At 53.4% G+C, this 16,873-nt stretch overlaps 1 protein-coding gene across 3 annotated transcripts in view; it reads right to left on the bottom strand.

Moving 5' to 3' along the window:
• RAP1GAP2 (RAP1 GTPase activating protein 2) overlaps nt 1-16,873 on the bottom strand; it is a 216,727-nt gene that overhangs the window by 94,362 nt on the left and 105,492 nt on the right. For all 3 annotated transcript variants that reach the window (XM_059998197.1, XM_059998194.1, XM_059998196.1), the window contains one exon: nt 8,112-8,196. In XM_059998197.1, the coding sequence (XP_059854180.1) occupies nt 8,112-8,196 (85 nt within the window). The remainder of the gene's footprint in view (nt 1-8,111; nt 8,197-16,873) is intronic.

The raw sequence follows: 16,873 nt of genomic DNA, 5'->3' as shown, positions 1-16,873 counted from the left end.
GTGCGGTGTCACTCCAGGACCTTGCTTCAGACATGTAAGATCCCCTGTCCATTAAACCATCGATGTCTCTGTCACTGACCCTGGGCTCTTCCTTCTCGAGGCTTTCTGTCTCGAGGCTGGGCAAGTATAAGGCTTGCTGCCCAACAATGCCTAGATCATGCCACACAATTAAATTAAATTGAGATGGATCTTAGATCTATAGCTCAAACTAGACAGCTTCTAGAAGAAAATATGGAAGAAAATCTTTGTGATATGGAATAAGCAAAGAAAGCTACAGACACAAAATGAAAAAAAAAGTCCATAAATTGGACATCATCAAAATTAAAACTTCTGTTCATCAAAGACGCTGTTAAGACAAGGAATGAGCTTGTATCTAGAATATGTAAAGAATGCCTACAGGAAGACAAACAACTCAATTTTAAAGGGGGAGGAGGGACAAAGGAACTGTAAGAATGGTCCACAAGCATATGAGAAAGTGTTCAATGTCATTAGTCATCAGACAAATGCAAATTAAAGCCACAATGAAATATCCCTCCCTACACGCCCACTCAAGTGGCTAAAATTAAATAGACTGACAATGGCAAACGTTGACAAGGATGTGAAGCAGTCAGAGCTCTCATAACACTGCTAGTAGGGACATAAAATGGTACAACCACCTGGCTAAAAGTTTGGCGGTTTGATATAAAGTTAAACATTCACCTCCCCTTTGACCCAGCCATTTCCCTCTAGGTATTTACCTAAGAGAAATGAAAACACATGTCCAAAACAAAACAAAACTTATACCAGAATATTCGGAGCATTTGGTTATTCATTATAGCTCAAAACTGGAAACAAGCCAAATGTCACTCAACAGGAGGAAAATAAACAAACTGTGTTGTATTCATACAGTGGGCATAAAAAGGAACAAACTACTCATACACTCTACATCATGGGTGAATCTCACAGATATTATGCTGAGCTGGACACAAACAAGTACAGATTATGTGATTCCTTTTATCTCTTTTTTTTTAATCTAGTTCCCTGACCAGGGATCAAACTCGTGCCTCCCTCACTGGAAACAGAGTCTTAACCACTGGACCACCAGGGAAGTCCCCGTGACTCCTTTTAAATTCAGTTCTGGAACAGGCAGAACTAATTTACAGTGGAAAAAAAAATCAGAATACTGGTTGCTTCCCTAGGGGAGGGGGTTGGGATTGACTAGGAAGGGACATAGTGGAACATTCTGGGGGAAGAGAAAGGTCCTCTATCTGAATCAGAGTATGGGTCCCATGGGTGTATCCATTAATAAAAGTACACAGTCAAGATTTATGTATTTCAATGTATGTAAATTTTTTAAATCCGGTTACACCTAAAGTAATTTGCAAGAAGTGTAGGTTAGTTGGCCTTAAAACAATGAACAGATGCAGGGGACACGGGTTCGTGCCCCGGTCTGGGAAGATCCCACATGCCGCGGAGCGGCTGGGCCCGTGAGCCATGGCCGCTGAGCCTGCGGGTCCGGAGCCTGTGCTCCGCAACGGGAGAGGCCACAACAGTGAGAGGTCCGCATACCGCAAAAAAAAAAAAAACCAAAAAAAAAACAATGAACAAAATCAGGTACAATAGAGGGGTGGGTTCATGCAGGTGGTGCACACACAGACATCTCCCAGCTCTCTAAGCCTCCAAGGTGCCCCCCAACAGATGCAGAGCCAGATTAAGCTCCCCTCGCATCTGCACTGCCCTTGGGCTCCCCTGTCCACTGGCCTGTATGAAATCAGAGGCCTCCTGGGAAGTGGTTCCTGAGGAGATAGCATCTGGACCAGCGACATAAATAGGGTCTGCGTGGGGACCAGAGACAGCTCTCCTAGGAGCGCCAACAAGAAAGCCAGCTAAACCTCCTGCAGCGGTGGTCATGGGCCGCAACAAACGCTTGTCCCAACTGTCATGCCCCCAACTGCAGAGCTTTCTTGAAGAGGGGAAACCAACCCCCCTTGCTGGTGTCCTTGAGCCCTTCTTGCCTCTGCCCAAGAGGGGTCCCAACATCCTTCCCACAAACGCCTCCTCATCTCGTCCATACAAACTTGGTAGATGTGGCAGGGGCTGACACCCCCTCACTCAACCCTGACAGAGGCAGGTGGGTGATCTCTTTTCCCAGTGAGAACAGAAGACAGGGGGCAGGAGCCACAGGCAAAGTAAGAGATGGCATCGGGCCTGGGGCAGTGCTACAAGCTGGAAAGGAAACCCCAGCGCCTCCCGACCCAGGCCAGAAAGTGGCTGGTGGGCAGTTCGGGAGTCTGGGAGGGTAGGAGGCCGAGATCCAGCACAGCTCTGTCCAAAGGGAATGAAGGGAGTGCAGAGAAGGCACTTCTGACCTCCACTTTCTTCCCCAACATGTGGGGACTTTGCACCTGCCTGACCCATCACTGAGGGTTTCGAGGGCATCGGTGAGTGATGGAGAGCAAAGTACCAGGGGGGCAAAGCAGGCATGAGACTCTCTGCTCCCCCCACAGCGGGCACCCCAGCCCTCCCTGTTCTCTTCGGGAAAGGAGAAGGTCTGGGGTGGAGGAGGCTGTCCTCAGACTGGCACAAAGAGGGATGGAGAAGGCTAAGAAAGGGTCACCTCCCAGCTGACCGGGCCAGCCCAGCCCTGGTGGGACTCCAGAGACGAGTGTGACAATTCAGATCAAGGACACACCAAGTCCCAGCATCACCACCTTCGACAGAACGCCCCGTGCACTTACTGTGAGCTGGAAAAGAATCAGGAGGGTCAATCCCAACCCCTTCACGCCCAAAAGGCTGTTGTATGGTCGGTCCCAGGGGGTCACTCAACCCCCGTGCTTGCCACTAGGGTCCCTTCCAACTCCCCCCCCACCTCCCCATGAAGTCATCCTCACTCCTTCCCCCCCCCCACTGAGATGACACACTGCAGCTTGTCACATGCTCAGCCATATGGTTTCTTCTGCTCGGTTAAGGCCCCCCGAAGACAGCAGGTTCTTTGAGGGACGAGGACGGCAGCCTCAGTTTGACCACACGGGGCCTAGCGCAATGCTGGGCACACACCCGCTCTCCTTGGTGCCTGGTGACCCATTTGGGCACGAAAACCAGATCATAAAAGATGTGGGGAAACAATTCACAGCATTCCCAGGGAGACAGCCCCAAACCCCTCTCCCAGCCCACCCTGCACCATCCACAGCTCGAATTCTGGTTGGGAACCAGGCTCTCATTCGGCCCATCTGCTCGGCACCTCTTTGGTGGCTCTTCCTCAGGTTCATATTAGCGAGAAAAAAAAAATTCCCTTGAAAACCACAAACACAACGAGGTGGAGAAGGGGGCGCAAAGGACCAGTTGCAGCAGGCATGCCAGTGGGGGGCAGGGGCCTGGGGAGTGGGGGGCGCTTCTCGGGCTGGAGGCCAGCTTCTGCTCCAGTAGTCCCTTCCCAGTGGGGGAAGCAACTAGAGGAGGTTGTTCCTGGTGTGTGGGGTGAGATGAGAGCATCTTATCAAAAATGGTTTGGGTCTTAGAACTGAACTTACTCTATGACTACAGGAGGAACACACCTATCTTCAATGGGACCTTGGCCAAGTCATTTCCCACCTCCTGGCCTCCAGCTTCCCTAAAAAGGAAATGGATCACCCATCCCTGATATTTTGTGACTCCCGAGCTACTCAATACCAAAGGGGTTTCACTGCCACCCCTAACCCGAGCCTGCACTGCCAAGGGAACCAAGTGAGACCCTCCTCCACTGCCCAGATGCTGGGAGGGAGGGGGGGCTGGTGGAACTCCAGGGCCAGTGACCCTGGAGAGATTCCAGCCTCCACCCTCAGTGTCTCAGACCTCAATGTGCAGTAATAACCTGGGGAAGTTGGGAGGTATCAGCAAAGCAGAGGCCTAATCCCACCCTGGAGAGGACATCGCAGGCGGGAGCCCAGACCTGCACAGGTGACTCCACAGGTGAAAGTGATAGGGAAGGAGGGGGCTTCAGTCCACATCTTGAAGAACACATGTATTCAGGCTTTTTTTTTGGCCGCCCCGTGCAGCATGCGAACTTCCCCGACCAGGGATCGAAACTGTGGCCTCTGCAGTGGAAGCGTGGAGATTAACCGCTGGACGACCAGGGAAGTCCCTGTATTCTGGCTTAATTTAAAAGAGTATTACTGGAGAAAGAGGGTCTGCTGGGATAGGAGATTCAGACAAAACCAGACAAAACCAGTGGAAGGGAAGCACCTGCCCCTCCAACCTGGATTCCAGAACGGTCAACACACCATAAACATCGACCAGAACTAGGAACCCACAGAACAGGACGCAGTCGCTGCCCTGAACTCAACGCAGGGACGCGTGGGCCTAACAACATGACTTGGTAAATGCAGTCCCGACACGGCTGCTCCCTCTGTGCTGAGCAGGCTGGGGAGAGGTAAATGAGCATCGTAGCTTTAAGCAGCCACCAGGACACTAAACCCAGAGGCCACCACGAGCTCCACATGTGGCCTCTCCACCGTAGTTGACACATCTGCCCATCCCTCTCACCATGTCCCCAGCCTCGTCCACACCAGCCTTTCCCTGGGGAGGCCACCCCCGGAATCTCCCATCTTCCCACTCCATCCTCTCCCTGGAGAGTTCACCAACCCACCCACCCCTCCACCCCCAGCTTCAATTCCCACCTCTACAAAAATGACTCCAGATTTTTATCTCCAGTCACACCCTTCTTCTGAGCCTGGCCCCCAAGTACCCGGCTGCTCAATGACACCCCCATTGGTGCCTCAAGGATGTCCAACTCAGCACTTAGAACTTAAAGCCTCATCCTCCCTCCTGGGTCACCCCCTCTCAGAGAATGGCTGTATCGTTTACCCGGTTGATCCAAACCTGGGACCATTCTTGCTTCCTACCTCTCCCCAAATCCTCATATCTCACCAATCCACCTCCTGGGAGATCTCTGAGATCTGACCACTTCCAGGAGGTCACAGGCCCTTCAGAGTCAGTCCTCTCCCACTGGACTCCTGCAGTGGCCTCCCCACTCATCCCACTTCCACTCCGTTCCGTCCCACACATCCTCCATACGAGCCAGGGTGACTTTGCAGAAGTCCTGTCACCTTACTCCTCTGACTAAAATCTTCAATGACTTCGATGCCCCTAGTTAGGATAAAGCCCCAAATCTTAGGCAAAACTTCCAAGGGTCTGCCTCTTGGTCCCTAACTGTGAGTGCTCTAGCCATTCTTTTTTTTTTTTTTTTTTTTACATCTTTATTGGAGTATAATTGCTTTACAATGGTGTGTTAGTTTCTGCTTCATAACAAAGTGAATCAGTTATACATATACATATGTCCCATATCTCTTCCCTCTTGCGTCTCCCTCCTCTAGCCATTCTTGTCCCTCGAGAATAAACTTCTCTCCTGCCTCAGGGAGGACGGAGCCTACAGCAGTGCTTCTGGAGCTGTAATGTACGTGTGAATCACTAGGGAACGTTGGTAGAATGCAGATCCTGATTCAGTGGTCTGCAGTGAGGCCTGAGAGTCTGCATTTCTAAGGAGCTCCCCGATGAGGCAGGTGCAGCTGGTCTCTTGGCCTCACTCTGAGTGATAAGCATCTAGAACACTCTCCTCCACCTTGACTGCACTTCTGCTTCACTAAGTCCTACTCCACTCTCAGGGTTCAGCTTAAGCACCACTTCCTCAAAGCCCTCCCTGACCCTCTCCAAGGCTCGATTAGATCTCCCCTCCACAGACCTTATATAGTCTGAGCTATGCTGTGCTTCTCCTTTGGAACATTCATCCCACCTAACTGTCCATCCCTCATTCTTGAAATTATTTTTTCAACTTTTGTCTCCATAGCTGGATGACAAACTCCAATAGAACAGGGATCACACTGCCTTGTTGCTACCAGGGGCCCAGTGCTCAGCACTAGGCCTGGCACCTGGTCAGCACGTGTAGTAGAAAGCTGTTGGTCTTGCCTGCCCTGCATCCGTTTCCCCTTCCTCTCATCGTAGCATCTTCAATTTTCCTTTAAACCGCCACCCCTCCCCCATTATCCGTTCTTACAGTTTAGACCAGGGGTCCCCAACCCCCGGGCCGTGGACTGGTACCGGTCCGCGGCCTGTTCGGAATCGGACCACACAACAGGAGGTGAGTGGCGGGCGAAGCTTCATCTGTATTTACAGCTGCTTTCCATCGCTCGCATTACCACCTGAGCTCCACCTCCTGTCAGCATTATGGTGAGCTGTATAATTATTTCATTATATATTACAACGTAATAATAGAAATAAAGTGCACGATAAATGAAATGCGCTTGAATCATCCCGAAACCATTCCACCCCCCGCATCCACGCCAGTCTGTGGAAAAATTGTCTTCTACGAAACCGGTGCCTGGTGCCAAAAAAGTCGGGGACCGCTGGTTTACAAGGTGGGCAAGAGACCCAGATCTGGCCAATCAGAGCCTTCCATCTCTGAGATAGACATGTGACCTAAGCCCAGCCAATGAGCTTCCTCCCTGGGACTTTTGTTAGAACTACTGGGGGAAAAATGATACTCTTCTTTCCACTGGAGTTACTTAGCAAGTAGGAGCTACTGTCTCCATCTGCCACCACAGAGCCAGAGCTTGACAAAGGATGAAACACAGAAGAGAAACGGTAAGAGACGGATTTCGTGGATGCAGCCGTGCCTGGAGTCTACACTTGCCATTACGAAGGCAATAGATTTTCTTTTATGCTTTAAGCCAAAGCGAGTTATGTTTCTGTCACTTGCCACCAAGAGTCCTGACTAACACAACATTCAAATAAATATTGGGTGTTGGGTAAATTAAATGAGCACATAAGTAAAGCCTGCCAAGAGAACTCAATGACTCCTCCTAGGAGACTTTCAGAATTCCTCCCTGCAAACTCCCGCCATCCATGAGCAAAGAGACAAGCATCCCACACCCAACTCTGCAGACCAAGGGACTAAAACTCAGAATGGCGACATGTCTCAGTAATACCCTGTGCAAACAAGCCACCCCAGCACCTGACTCGGAGGCCAGCACTGTGACTAGGCTGATGAAGGTGGTCTGGCTTTCAATGCCCCTGGGTACCCCACCAGGAGGAGAGCAGAGCTGTCTTCTAGGTCAGCCCTGCACCCTACCCACTCCTGCACTCCTAATTCAACCAGGACAGGCTCTGACTGCCATTCTGTGATATTCCCCCTCAGTTCTGTGTGTGATGGGCATTCAATGTGGGATGATAATGGGAAGATGGCTTTTGTCTACCTCCTTTGAGGGTATCACTTTGCAACAGATTAGGTCAGGGAAGAGGGGGCACCACAGGGACTCCCAGGAAAGAGATACCTAATTATTTCCCTGTGAGTCACCTTGTAGCAGAACCCCAGGACCTCAGATGACTCAGGTGACGTCTTCAGACCTAGTCCTCACCTGGCAAAGTGTGAGGGAGGCGCATTGCTGCCTAGGCAGGACTACTGGCTGAACCAAAGTCCTCCCTGAGGGCCAGCTCAGGCCCATGTGGCCACCCTGCCGGGAAGACTGAACAGTAAAGGGGGAGAGCTCGGTGTAGGGAGGATGCAGCCTCCTCAGGGTCCTGGGAGGTAGTCTCCCAGGAGAGAGACGTGTGAATGAAGTGCTAATGGGGAAAGAATGACTGGCTCCCAGAACCCCCAAGGCAACTCTCCCACAGAGATTAGGGGGACAGGGCCAGCCCAGGAGGCCAGTCAGAGGGAGGCAGAGCAGCAGACAAGTGCCATTCAAGTCCCAGGAGGGTCCCAGCCCACAGGACCCCTCCTTCCCCACCCCCAGCCCCAGGCAGCCCTTCTGGGCAGTAGCCCCGTAAGGCTCCCAGCTGCATTCTGAGTGTCCCCACTTCCTCCCGCCTGGGCCCCTTGTGCCGGAACCTACAGCTCCACAAGGCCTCTCGCTAAATCACCAAGCATCCCGCCCACCCCTTTCAGCCCCAGTCTCTTTCCTCACTGCCCCTTGACACCCCCGAATCTCACAATCACACTTTCCTCCTACACGGGTAATCTCAAGTGGACGCTGCCTTCAGAGGTGTGGAGACATTCCAAGGCCCCCATGGGGACAGAAGCAGCCAGGCCAGGGGCCAAAGCAACAGCACTTTGCCCCCGCGCACTTCCCCTCCCCACTTACCAGCCGGAAGCCTCTTACCTTCATGGTGGGAGGCGCAGTGAGAGGAGGGGACAGCGGCCGGTCTGGGAGGGTCACATCCGAGCTGTTGGCCAGCTCCTGCTTCCTGTTAGGCCACAGAACACAGAAGAGGTGAGTGGGGGCCTGTCTGCCCCTCCCCTCTCTCCTCTAACAGCAGCTGGGCTTAAGGACACAGTCTAACACATGCAGAAAATAGAGCCAGTGCATTTCTTTGCCAGGATGTGCTCAAATCTTAGGCAGGGCTACTCCCAGTGTGGTTCCTGCACCACAGCATCACCCAGACACTTGTTAGAAATGCACATTCTCAGGTGCACGCCAGACTCCCTGGTGATGGGGCCCAGGAATCTGTGTTTTAACAATCTCTCCAGGTGATTGTGATGCTGAGGTCTGAGAACCACAGGTCTAAAGAGATACAGGACTGGGAAGGAAAAGAAGGGGAGAGGGGTAAACGTTTTCAGTTCCTCCTCCCTGGGGGGACCGCTTTGTCCCTAAACACACACACACACACACACACACACACACACACACACGCCCTGGTCAGACTTCGGGAAGACAGGGCTGCCTGCTGTGTATGCCGCAGGTGAAACTTATTTTAGTCCATGTGGGCTAGGACCGTGGAGAGGCAGCTAAACAGAGTTGCGTCACCATGACAACACGACTGCGACAAGTCCGCGGCTCTCACACACTCCCCACTTCCCATCTGGCCCTTGCTGGTGACCAGGGAGTGCTAGTGCACAGTCCAATCAGTAGGGAGAATGTGTGCCACGGAAAAGCCTTCAGAGCGATGGGCACGCACAGGGCCAGCTGGGCAGAACCTAGGGGAGTCTCCGGACGAGGGACTCTGGTGTCCAGGACGTGCCCTGGCTCTATCCTGGGACGGGAGGGAGAGGCAAGGATAACAGAATTAAGAGCCTAAGAAGACCAGGCTGAGCCACAAAGCCCCCAGTTTTGCAACTGTTTGCTTCTCCAGAGCCCCACCCTGAAGCAGCCAGGAGTCAGCCCCCAACCTGGTCCCACTTAAATGACCGAAGGACCCCCACTGCCACCCGGAGAGAATGCTTCTGTACTTTGTTCCAGCCCACGTCCTGCCAATGGGGGTGACAGCTCCAACCCCAAGCCCCCCTTCGTGAGAGAAGCCATGTTCCCTACAGAGGGAACCGTCTTTCCAGAGGAGACCCTGGCCCTGGGGCTCAGACACCACCCCAGCCTGGCTCCCCTCAGCCCAGGCAGGCCCAGCTACCCTGGCACAGCCCCTGCCTGTCCCTGTCACCTGTCCTCCAGGGAGCCAGGTAAGGAGGCTGCGTGACCGTCTGGCTTGGTGGAGGATCCACGTGGCCCCACTAACCTCAACCCTGCCCATCCCCCTTTCTGCACCTCCATCTGCCTCCCTCCTCCTTTATTCCTGGACCTTGGACTCACTCCGATGACTGGAGAGTGGGGTCCCCTCCCTCCTGCTCCAGACCGTAACTAACACAAGAACCAAAGGGTCAAGGCTCAAGACGTGCGCACACACGTGGTCACACACAAAGGAACGGACGCAGCTCCTTCTACTTCTCAGTCAGAGCCACCAGCCTCCCCTCGCATTTATGGCCTTGGAGGTTACCATTGTGGGTAACGTCCGGCTGCTCTGGCCCTCACCTGCCTGTGGATCCCACAGAGCTGGGTGGAAACAAGCTTGCTTCCCCTAGCCACTCTACCCTTTCCAAGCAGGCACCGTTCCTCCTCAATGGGCCTGCAGCCCGAGACTCACGATGATGGAAAAGGAAGGGAGGAAAGGTGCTCAGAGAAGGGAGCATCACCCTCAGGTCCCCTGAGGGGAGGACGGGCAGGGCAGTTCCTGGGTGGGTCTGGGAGCCTGGAAGGGAAAACCGTGCAGGGAAGGGAGGGGAGGCAAGCCCCCACCCAGAGTCTACAGGACTGTGTGGGGTTAGCTGAGGACCTCTGGCTTACTCCCCTGGAGATGGCTTGTGGGCAAACTTGACCAGTAGCCGCCTTGGCTCTCTGGGAACACAAACCCTAGAGGAGGGCAATGGCAGCAGATTTTTCATATCAGTGGTCGGGGGACCCTCATATACATAGTCACACTGTTCGGTTCTCTCCATAAGGTGGAAGATGTCCACGCCCGCAGGACCAGAGCAGCTGAGATTATTACCAAGGTCCCTGAGTCCCAGGCAAAGGGCCCTCGTACCCAGCCCTTCGTGGACTAAGCCTCTCTCCCCTGAGCCAGTCTGTTCTCCCTGGACCAGTCTCCAGGAGCTGGTGAGGGCTATCACATGGGAGCACGGGGCATCTGCCAGAATGATTTCCCAAAGGATGCTTGGAGCCCGGAAGGTGCTGGAGCAGGAAGGAGCACGAGTGGCTACCGGCCTCCTGCTAGCTCCAGGGCCCTGTCCAAGACTCCAGAGGGGACACCAGGCTGGGCAGAAGGCATGACCACTGCCCTCAAAAAGATCAGAACCCAGAGCACATGCACACCGACGGCCGCAAATCAGAAACCACCCTGCCTTGGTACCTAGATAGCTTGGAATGGCTTTACGGGAGGGGATGGGCCACACGGCACCAAACCCTACTCTGGACTTCAGTCCTCCCTCCTAGGAGCCAAAGGTACTTATTTAAGAGCTGACTGCCTGTTATGGATTGAATCATGAACTGCCTTAAAGATATTTTGAAGTCTTTTTTTTTTTTTTTTTTTTTAGCTGCGCTGTGCGGCATTTGGGATCTTAGCTCCCTGACTGGGGATCGAACCCGCGCCCCCTGTGTTGAAAGCACAGAGTCTTAACAACTGGACCGCCAGGGAAGTCCCAAGATATTTTGAAGTCTTCACCTACCTGTGAATGTGACCTCGTTTGGAAATAGGGTCTTCGTAGATGTACCCAAGTTAAGATATGGTCATTAAGGTGACCCCTTAATTCAATATGACTAGTGTCCTTATAAGAGGAGAAGGTGGCCACCTGAAGAGACAGACACACAGGGAGAATGCCATGTGACAACAGGGGCAGAGGTAGGAATGATGCACCTGGAGCACCAAGGAAGGCCAAGGATTGCAGGCCACCATCGGAAGCTACAAGAGGCAAGGAAGATTCTTCCCTGGAGCCTTCAAGAGGAGCATGGCCATACTGACAGCTTGATTTTGGACTTCTCACCTCCAGAACTGAGACAATAAATGTCTGTTGTTTTAAGCTGCCTGGTTTCTAGTACTTGGTTAGAGCAGCCCTAGGAAACAAATACACTGCCCAAGTCCCACGTTCTAGCCTTGGCTTTGTAATTGGAAGACCAAAACCCAAAAGGATGAAATCCCTGCTTCCGCCTCACCACCCCTGCTATGGTCAGCTGGGCTCAACCTCGCCCTGCCCCCGACCTCACAACCAACGACATCTGCGTGTGAGCCACCCTCCCAGGGACAGCCAGGCCCAGCCTAGCCACCAGCTGGTGCTAAGATAAGACAGAGTAAGAACATGGTGCTCAATGCAATTCTAGCCCTTTCTCAGCCAAACACATCACACTTACTGAGTGGTGAAAGTGACATGATTATCTCAAGAGATAACCTTGAATCTGCTCTAATTTATTATAAGCAAAAGGTAAATTATTAGCAGAAATGGTAACCTCCCTCTTATTTGTAATGACTTTCTTGTAACCCACAGTGATCTTGACATGGATCATGGCACTAAGGTTGAAGACTGCCTCTCGAGCCAAGCCAGCCCACAGGCAGCTCTAAGGCCGCAGGGTCCCAGACCTACCCGGGAACCCAGAAGAAGAGGGGCTGGTGACAGAGGCAGAGGAGGGAAGCAGGGAGATTACACACTCAGCTAAAAGAGAAGGGTGGTTAAGAGCAGGTGTGAATGAGCAGGTCAGAAGAGCCTCCCGCCTCTGGGGTCCTGGAGGCGCAGCCCACTCAGCTTCCCTCTGCCCCAGAGCTGCCTGGCACTGAGGTTCTCTACTCTGGGATTCCTTCCCCAGCTGGGAGGGCTCAGGGAGGCCGGGAGAGGTCCTATCTGGCTTTAGCCAAACGTAAATCTCAGGAGGAAATGATCAAAGAGCCGGGAGAGGAAGCTGAGAAAGCCGGGGGAAGATTCACCCAGATGGGGCTGTTCACAGGGAACTGGGCAGACCTCCAGGCAAAGACCCCACGTACAGCACCCAGGCCTCCAGGGTCCTTGCCTCCAGCCTCCAGTGTCTCTGCCCCAGACCATGTGAAGTCATTGCAGCTATCATCTCTCCCACATGTCTATGAAAAGGACCTATATTAAGAATCAAGAGATTCCTGCGTTCAAGTTTGTCTCTACTTGCTACCCCACTGTGTGACCTTGGTTAAGTTACCTCACCTCTCTGTGTCCCAGTTCCTTCCTCTGCAAAGATGGGGGTGATAATGTTCTGAGGATTTAAACATAATGGCTGTGAAATAAAATATAAAGTCCTATACAAATGTAGACCATTATTATTATAACTCATAAAATGGTGATCAGGTTTCCAAGTGGAAAGAGAGAAGCAAGGGTCCAGGGCTGTTTACGTGTCTTTGAAAACATTCCTGGCATCTCAAATAAGCACCAGTTCTAGCCCCGGGGATCTACCGTCAGGATCGTAACCATCGGTTAATAATCAACAACAGGAAAAAAATCCCCTGTAACAGCAGATGGCTCTGGGGCCAGGTTTAAGCCCTCCCTCTGGCACAGAGTTTCTCCCAAACCTACACGCTCCCCTTGTCTGCATCTCCTACTACACCAGTTCCCCAGCCACCCTGCCACGTTCGGCCCTGCTTTCTCGTGCTTTCCAAGTAGCCAAGCTAGAGAAACGCATACAGCTGGCCGCTATGAAGAGCTTCCCAGGAAAACCAAACCAAAAGGAACGAGACACATTATCACAACAGCCATCAGCCGAGGGATGGATAATCAACACGGTCCCTCCACACAGTGGAATATTATTCAGCCGTAAAAAGGGATGAAGTGCTGATACATGCTACAACATGGATGGACCTCAAACACATGCTAAATGACAAGAGCCAGAAACAAAAGGCCACCTATTACATGATTCCATTGATACGAAATGTCCAGAATAGGGAAATCCAAGACAGAAAGCAGATGAGTGGTTGCCTGGGGGCGGGGGCAGAAGGAGAAGGGGCAGGGAGGGTCTGCTCGTGGGTCTGGGATTCCTTTCGGAGGTGATAAGAATGTTCTGGAACTATGCAGTGGCGATGGCACAGCTCTGTGAATATACTAAACCCCACTGAGTCGTACACTTTAAAAGGGTGAATTTCATGGTATGTAAATCATACTTCAAATTTTTTTTTTTTTTTTTGCGGTACCCGGGCCTCTCACTGTTGCGGCCTCTCCCGCCACGGAGCACAGGCTCCGGACGCACAGGCTCAGCGGCCATGGCTCACGGGCCCAGCCGCTCCGCGGCATGTGGGATCCTCCCGGACCGGGGCACGAACCCGTGTCCCCTGCATCAGCAGGCGGACTCTCAACCACTGCGCCACCAGGGAAGCCCTATACCTCAACTTTTTAGAAAGAAATAAGGATGAAGGGGCTGAATGGGCTCCATTTCTGTCATTCCTGCTGCTTAATTTTCTTCTCTGGCTGCCTTTTGGTGGTCCCGGGGCCCCGGGCTGTGTGCAGGGTCTCGCATTCTGGAGATGCTGAAGATGCTGAGTACGGTTTCCTGACTGATCCCACCTGTTGAAAGCAGTGCCTTTCTTCCCCACCCCCAGCATCCTTAAGTACTTGCAGCACAGTACTTAAGAACTTAGGAGAGGGTTTTGGAGTTCCAACTTTTCACATTTCCAAACCCTGCATAACCAACTAGACCATAAACGATAGGAAATAAAATAAAACAAAATGAAATTAAAAAGCTTCCAGAGAAATCATCATAAGAAGGAGATACGACAGGAAGAAAAGGGAATTAGAAGCCAGGACTGGCTCCCACCAGCTCTAGCCGTGACAAGCTGGACCCTCAGAGTCTTATTATCTCTGCTTTCCCCTCTGCAGGATGGCAGGCTAACCCCCAACTCCTGCTCCCTGCACTGGACTCGGAAAATTGCGCTCAACTCTTCAATATGACTAGAGTCTTAGACAGTTTTCGTGGTGGCAGAGAATTGTGTGGTCATTGGACAAGCCGGGCCAGGGGGAAGGACGAGCAGGGACCGGGCTGGGCATGGGCTGGGGGTCCCAGCCCAGAGGAATCCACCTTGCTGTCTACAGAGACCCAAGGCCACAGGCACAATCACGTAGCCCTCATTCCAGCAGCCAGCAGTGCTGGGGCATCCCCGTGGTTGGAAACATGTCCGAGAAGTTCTGTCCATCATGGCAGGACAGCCTGGCAGATGCTGGAGTAGAGGGCCAGCCTCCAGCCTCGAGGGAGGCGGGCAGGCAGTGTGTACAGTGGATCAAAAGCCCTGGAGTTCTGGTCCAACAGACCTGCATTTGAATTCCGGCGCCACCCCGGATTAGCTGTGTGACCGTGACCAAGTTACTTCGCCTCTCCCCACCTCAGCTTCCTCATCTGTAAAACGGTATAATAATACTCACCTCCTTGGGTGGTCTGAATAAGGCCTGAAAAGCACTTGGCACGGTGCCTGGTGCACAGCAAAAACATAATACCTGGCTGCCATGGTCATGGCCAAGGCTGCCGTCAGATAAGCTGGAGGGAATGGGCACGGGCGGGGACACAAAGGCAGAAAGCCAATCAGAGAGCAGAGAGGAGGCAGGAACGGCTTCAAATCCGAGGGAACCTGGATGCCCACATACTTAAGACAGGAGAGTCCAGCCACTGTGTGTGGGCCGCCGGGTCCTGCGTTTGTGCACGTGGCTTGATCCCAACCCCAAGGGCCCAGACGTGGAGGTGAAGACATTACTGTCCATACTCTGCTGGGGCCAGTGTAGAAGGGGAGAAGGATGCCAGCCCAGCAGAACGGGCGGGGGAACGGAGGGAGGGAAGGGGACACGGGATTCAGGAATGAGAGGCTCCAACACGTGGAGGGATTGAGCCCCGATGCCCCCCTTGGGGAGCCCGTTGGGAAGGAGCAGGTGCTGCTCACCTGTCCGCACCTGGCAGGGCTGGCTCTGGTGACACATCTCGTTCCCATGCACACCCTAAGAGGATCCAGGAGACTCAGAGCACAGCTCTGGACCTTCGAGGATGCAACACTCCCCAGGGAATGCAACCCCAATCCCACCCCACCGTGCCCACCCAATCCCACCCCACCGTGCCCACCCAATCTCAGGGTTCACAGACGCAGAGACCAGCAGAGCCGGGAGAAACCAAGAGAAGCCACCCGACAGCCTGATCCTGGTGACGAGGACATTGAGGCCCAAAGAGGCCGAGGGAGATGCCCAAACCCCACAGCGAGCCTCTCTCTTCTCCTCCTGAGAAGAGCTGCGGCTCTCCCGTCACCTCAGCATGAACGTGGGAGGTAAGCAGGTCACGACATCCCGGGAAGAACCCGAGGAAGCACGGCTGGTTTATGGACAAACGTTTATACAGCACGAGTGCCGGGGCCCTGTGTGAGGGGAGAGGTGGGGCGGGGGCCCCAGGGATCTACGGGTCTACGGCTGTGCAGGTGTGCCAGGTGCGACTCAGCTGCAGGACAGCACGTGGGAACAAGGGGAGGCCAGGGCGATGCTCCGTGCCTGCAGCTACAGAGAACATGCCGGCGTCTCTCTGGGTGCGTAGGGGGAGGATGGCACTGCCCTTCCCTGGAGGACCCTGAATCCCTAAACTGGGCCAGGGGTGGGAGAAAGGGCAGGTTTCAAGGAGGCGCAGCACACGACAGGGCAAACCAGCCACGAGAACCAGCTGTGGCCCCCGCCTGGGGGTGGGGGGGACACAGCCTCCCTCCGGCATTACAACTCAGAGGTGATGGACCAACCCGTCCACCAGGGCAAACCTCCACACTCCCGGGAAAATACGCCGTTACTGAACACATAAGCTTTAGAACTGACTCAGGCCGTAGGGTTCACACATGAGGAAGCAGAGACTCAGAGGGGTTCCATGTGGGCCTGAGGGTCCCAGGGTCAGAAAACTGGAGAGTCGGGCCTCAACCCCAAGATCTCCGACTCCACTTGCATGGTTCCTTCCAGTCACGATGAGAAAGCCAGCTCTGCCGGGCCCAAGGGCCACAGCGGCATCTGAAAGGAGAACACTGGCCAGCAGCTCCCTTTAAGCTTGAGCCCTCGAGGACCAAGGATGGGCTGTGTGTCTTAGCGTGCGCGGTGACGTCAGGATTATTTACACGCCTCTGAGAAGACAATCCGGGAGGGAGAAGTGAAATTGCAGGAGCCATACTGGAGGCCCAGCACACCCACGTGAAAGACCCACCTGCCAAGTGTGCACTGTGGGTTATCGGTTAAAACAGATACAGAATAAAGCGGGGGCCAGGTCTCCTTGGGAGATCAGCTAAGGTTACCGAGGAGGTGAGAGCTAAGCCAGACGTGGCGGGAAAGGCCAGCATCTGTCTGGGAGAGAAAGAGGAAGGGGAAAGGCGCTGAACAGAGGCACAGAGGAGTGAAAGCAAGGAGCACCAGGGGGCCGCAGAGGAAACACAGGCGTGGCACTTAACAGGCTCTCAAAAAGGAAAAGAAAAAACTAGCAAGGAAGCCTCAGGGCTTCTCCTGTACTAGGTACTGTTGGAAGTGACCCGCATATCCTATCTCGTTTCATACTCACAACAACCCTTTGCAGCCAATATCATTAACCCCACTTCACAGATGGGGAAACGGACACTCAGAGAGGTTAAGTTATTCGCCCAAGTTCCCACAGCAGGAAAGTAG

Source organism: Delphinus delphis, chromosome 19, assembly GCF_949987515.2.
Source record: "Delphinus delphis chromosome 19, mDelDel1.2, whole genome shotgun sequence".
Taxonomy (NCBI): Eukaryota; Metazoa; Chordata; class Mammalia; order Artiodactyla; family Delphinidae; genus Delphinus; species Delphinus delphis.
Note: the sequence above shows the minus strand (reverse complement) of the source record. Positions and strands in the feature narration are given on the sequence as shown.